The sequence below is a fragment of the Sinocyclocheilus rhinocerous genome, unplaced genomic scaffold (assembly GCF_001515625.1).
Source record: "Sinocyclocheilus rhinocerous isolate Xijiao unplaced genomic scaffold, SAMN03320098_v1.1 scaffold742, whole genome shotgun sequence".
Classification (NCBI taxonomy): Eukaryota; Metazoa; Chordata; class Actinopteri; order Cypriniformes; family Cyprinidae; genus Sinocyclocheilus; species Sinocyclocheilus rhinocerous.
The window spans coordinates 1633128-1638157 of record NW_015641116.1 but is presented as its reverse complement, the minus strand read 5'-3'; the positions used below and the strand labels follow the sequence as shown (position 1 = coordinate 1638157).

The 5030-nt window shown below is 35.9% G+C and overlaps 1 protein-coding gene across 1 annotated transcript; it reads left to right on the top strand.

The window, feature by feature from the left end:
* The first annotated feature begins 908 nt into the window (after positions 1-908).
* Positions 909-2469, top strand: LOC107754696 (heat shock factor-binding protein 1-like). The gene is made up of 4 exons (XM_016571261.1): positions 909-1112; positions 1666-1732; positions 1939-2083; positions 2304-2469. The coding sequence occupies exons 1-3, from the start codon at positions 1068-1070 to the stop codon at positions 2058-2060; spliced, it is 234 nt and encodes a 77-aa protein (XP_016426747.1). The 5' UTR covers positions 909-1067; the 3' UTR covers positions 2061-2083; positions 2304-2469.
* The last annotated feature ends 2561 nt before the right edge of the window (positions 2470-5030 follow it).

Genomic DNA, 5030 nt, shown 5'->3' with positions numbered 1-5030 from the left:
TAAACCGCATAAACACATTTCATTACACTAAGTACACAAAATAATGTTCTTTTTAGCAACATCATGTGACCCCTTTAACTGTTTAAGATGGAGATGGCATGGGGGGAAAAACAATTTTTATGCCTAGATGTTCTAGTGCACAGAGATCTGTAGCGTCTGCCTGAGGGGAGAAGTGCAAACATGTTGTGGCCGGGATGAGAGGGGTCTGTGATGATGTTTCCTGCCCGTTTCTTCACTCTGGAGTACAAGTCCTGAAGGTTGGGCAGGTGCACACCAATTATCCTTTCAGCTGTCCTGACAGTCAGTTAAAGCTTTTTAAAGTTTGACCATGTCAAAAGGCTGTAAAAGGTCTTAAACATCTTAAATAGAATAAAAAAGTTTCAAATGCTATAATATGTTGATGGAGAAACAGTGACAATTCTATTAATCATAAAGAAATTTTCTTCATTTATTAAAAAAAAAGCCTAGGAAAATATAAGTCTTAGTTAATAATCATTTTACTGTATTTTAGTTGGGCTAATCCATTAAATATTAAAAATCTAATTTATTCTAGAAATCTAATATAAAATATTATCAAAAGGCAAAAACAGGACTTTATTTATTTTTTACGTATATCGACAACTCAAATCACTATTCATACAGTTCGACTGAATAGATTTATTTACATTGCCCCCCTTTATCACTTAATCTTTTCATTAATGGCATAATATTTCTTTAGTCTATATTTTTATCAAAATGTTTTTTATTATTATTATTATTATTATTAATCAAATATATTTAATACAGTTGTCAGCTGTTTGCGGAGATTCAGAATCTCTACTGGGTCTCGCCTTTCTGAGCCATCGAGTGCCCCCTTTAGGACATAAAAATGATCACAGCTAAAAGAGCAAAAGCCGATCTGTTGATTTCAGTTCACTGACCAAACCTCTTAACAACGAAATCAGCTACTGCTTCAACGGCAGTTTCCACCTTGAATACATCACGCAGTACTGTACAGCCTTGACAGGGCTCTTGATCACACAAGCATAAAGATCACGCGAAGGCACGTAGGGGTTTTTGAAGAAGATATGTCTGAGAAGGACCCTAAAACATCTCAGGACCTGACTGTTGTGGTGAGTATTTGATTTTTACCGAGATACCAAATCTGGGTCGTGCACTTACAGTCGCCTAGTATTCAGTCGCGCTCACTTCACTAGCCAAAGTGAATTAGTGTATAATGAGAAGTGCTGTTAAGTGCTGTGATTCGCCTGTTGTAAGTCATCATTCATTAATAGCTCTGTCGTGAAGTTGTATTGAAAGATCACTCTCGTGAGTTCAAATTTTCAAATGGTTTCTTTCTTCATCAATCTATAGTTAAATTACATTAAAATGTAGATGGAACTTATATTCGGAAGGGTTATACAACGAGGATTTCTTTATTTCACTGTTGGGTATCTTGTGTGATTACACGATGTTGAGAGGGTTCCCTTGTTACTATGGTTTCAGTTCCAGGCGTGGGCGGGGAGCATGCCCTTAAACTGCTGTTTTTACTCCTGTGTGGGAGGCCCACGCAAAACCCACACGATTCTAGATGGATTTCATTTATGCTTGTTGGACGCAGTGTTCATTCACAATTTTTCAGAGTTTTAAATCTGATTGTTTGTTTATTATTTTTCTTTTGTTTAGGTACAGACCTTACTGCAGCAGATGCAGGACAAGTTCCAGACCATGTCAGACCAGATTATTGGGCGAAATATCCTTCCACATATGCATGTTTTTATCAGTGTAAATAATTGTAATTCATTTAGTACCTAATTGTAGCATAATTGAGTGGAATGCACTAGCTATGTTTTTGTGTACACAATCAAAACCTTTATTTATTAGAAGAAAATTCATGCTTCCTAGATCGCCTATGTGATGATAGCTTATTCAAAATGAGTTTTCTCTTAATTCTAATACTTGATGAGATGAGTACGCGAATCGATGACTTGGAGAAGAACATCTCTGAACTCATGACTCAGGCAGGTGTGGAGGAGTTAGAGGATGAGATAAAAGTCACTGAGACCTCTGGAACAGCTTGAAGGCAATGACCAACGCCATCCTAGTAAGTGTAGGTGGTGCTATTGCCACTTTGAAGATGCCATTGTTTCAAAGTTGTTACTATTTAGAGAGCATTTATATTCTATAAACTGCAGTAGAATATGTATTTGAAATTACATTTGGATTGATCTGCTTGTGACACAGTCAGGTTCAAGTTCAAGTTTTGTGGTCTTCATGCCATGTCTTTGTGCTTTGTTTAATCTTTAGTATCTTTTCTCTTTCAGACTGCCAAGGAACACAGTGAGGACCTTCTACTGCAGTATCAGAATTTTTAAATGAAATGTGAATGAATCCTTTTTAAGTAATTCATTAAAATGGTGCTTGCCTATGCGTATTACATAATATATTACATATTGTAAGGTTAAAACTATATTACTGCACAGAAGATAAGCAAATTAAAACTTGTTTTTGTATTTATTCATTGTAATCACAGGGGAAATCATGTGATTCCTGCATGTTTTGCTGATTATTAAAAACTCCATGAAATGGCTTTAAAGTCGCTGTTTTCTTTCTTATTAATATTAATTAACTATGCTATTTCTTATTAAAACAGAAAAGTGTTAAACTCCAAATATTATTTTTGTCAAGATTTGCATTTAAAGTATTTAATTAGAATACATGGCTACTTTTAAAAGGCCTTCATTGGAAAGTATATGCAGCCAGATGGTGTAGTTATGACATCTACCAGCAGGGGTTAACTGGGTCATGTTAATCATGCATAAACTTGACCCACTGGATGCACCCAAGCGGCAACCTCCCCCTCTTTCTCGTGAAGCCAACAAGGAAGTGACTTAAAGTGTAATTCATCAACTGGCCGCTAGAGGCTGGCTGCAAAAGGGAGTCAATCCCATAGACTCCCCATGTTAAAATGCCCAACTTTACAGCAGAAAAAAACATGTTTACAGCCTGGTTCAACAAATGATTTTGGTCTATATAGCTAATTTTGCCCTTGATGACAACTGTGAGGGGGGTGAATTTTTTTATAACTCATCCGTTTAAATTATATTAAGCCTTAAAATTCTGCATAATTAAGGGCGTGGCCACTTGAGTGACAGGTGGATTGCCATTGCGGTCTCTATCAGCCGCTGAACTTGGCATCTCTGCCGTGTTTCTGCTTTTGTTTTATTCAGTCTATGGGTTATTTTCGTGATTATTTCTTAAAATTATCAAATAAAATGTCTTGTTGTGCGGTTAATTGTACTAACAGGCCGTCCAAGTCTGGGATCCATTTTTCCGGCGAGTGATATTGTAATGTAATTTTATTTATTAATTTATTTATTCTTTATAATTTTATTCAAAACTCTACTACACTCCAGAATCCGACAGACTGTGATTTAGCTGTAACGTTAGGCCTGTAATTAACGTTACTCGTTAAGCGTTTTCCTCCCATAGAAAACCGTTAGGCTATAAGAAAAACTCTTAACGTGGCTTAATGAATTAAAACCGATTAAAACTGTTTTTAAAAGACGAAACTCAGATGCAATGCAACGCGTAAAAAGACAGTATAAGTCGTTATAATCCGTAATTATGTCCCCGCTGGATGCAACGAATGCCTCGTTTATAATGGGTTTTATTGTTTTTTTCTCGTTGTGCCGGGACACGGCATCACAATATGGTGAGGGGCGTAACATTTCCGACTCACGCTTGAGGTGTTCGGCCAATCACAACGCACTGGATAGCTGGCCAATCAGAGCACACCTTGCTTTTCAGACCGATGAGCTTTGTAAAAATCGACGCGTTTCAGAAAGGCGGGGCATAGAGGAGAAACAATAATGTACAGTATGTGGAAAATAATGTGTTTTTTTAACCTTAAACCGCATAAACACATTTCATTACACTAAGTACACAAAATAATGTTCTTTTTAGCAACATCATGTGACCCCTTTAACTGTTTAAGATGGAGATGGCATGGGGGGAAAAACTATTTTTATGCCTAGATGTTCTAGTGCACAGAGATCTGTAGCGTCTGCCTGAGGGGAGAAGTGCAAACATGTTGTGGCCGGGATGAGAGGGGTCTGTGATGATGTTTCCTGCCCGTTTCTTCACTCTGGAGTACAAGTCCTGAAGGTTGGGCAGGTGCACACCAATTATCCTTTCAGCTGTCCTGACAGTCAGTTAAAGCTTTTTAAAGTTTGACCATGTCAAAAGGCTGTAAAAGGTCTTAAACATCTTAAATAGAATAAAAAAGTTTCAAATGCTATAATATGTTGATGGAGAAACAGTGACAATTCTATTAATCATAAAGAAATTTTCGTCATTTATTTAAAAAAAAGCCTAGGAAAATATAAGTCTTAGTTAATAATCATTTTACTGTATTTTAGTTGGGCTAATCCATTAAATATTAAAAATCTAATTTATTCTAGAAATCTAATATAAAATATTATCAAAAGGCAAAAACAGGACTTTATTTATTTTTTACGTATATCGACAACTCAAATCACTATTCATACAGTTCGACTGAATAGATTTATTTACATTGCCCCCCTTTATCACTTAATCTTTTCATTAATGGCATAATATTTCTTTAGTCTATATTTTTATAAAAATGTTTTTTATTATTATTATTATTAATCAAATATATTTAATACAGTTGTCAGCTGTTTGCAGAGATTCAGAATCTCTACTGGGTCTCGCCTTTCTGAGCCATCGAGTGCCCCCTTTAGGACATAAAAATGATCACAGCTAAAACAGCATAAGCCGTTCTATTGACTTCAGTTCACTGACCAAAACCCCTTAACAACGAAATCAGCAGTTTCCACCTTGAATACATCACACAGTACTGTACAGCCTTGACAACACTCTTGATCACACAAGCATAAAGATCACTCGAAGGCACGTAGGAATTGTTGAAGAAGATATGTCTGAGAAGGTCCCTAAAACATCTCAGGACCTGACTGTTGTGGTGAGTATTTGATATATATATATATATATATATATATAATTTTTTTTAA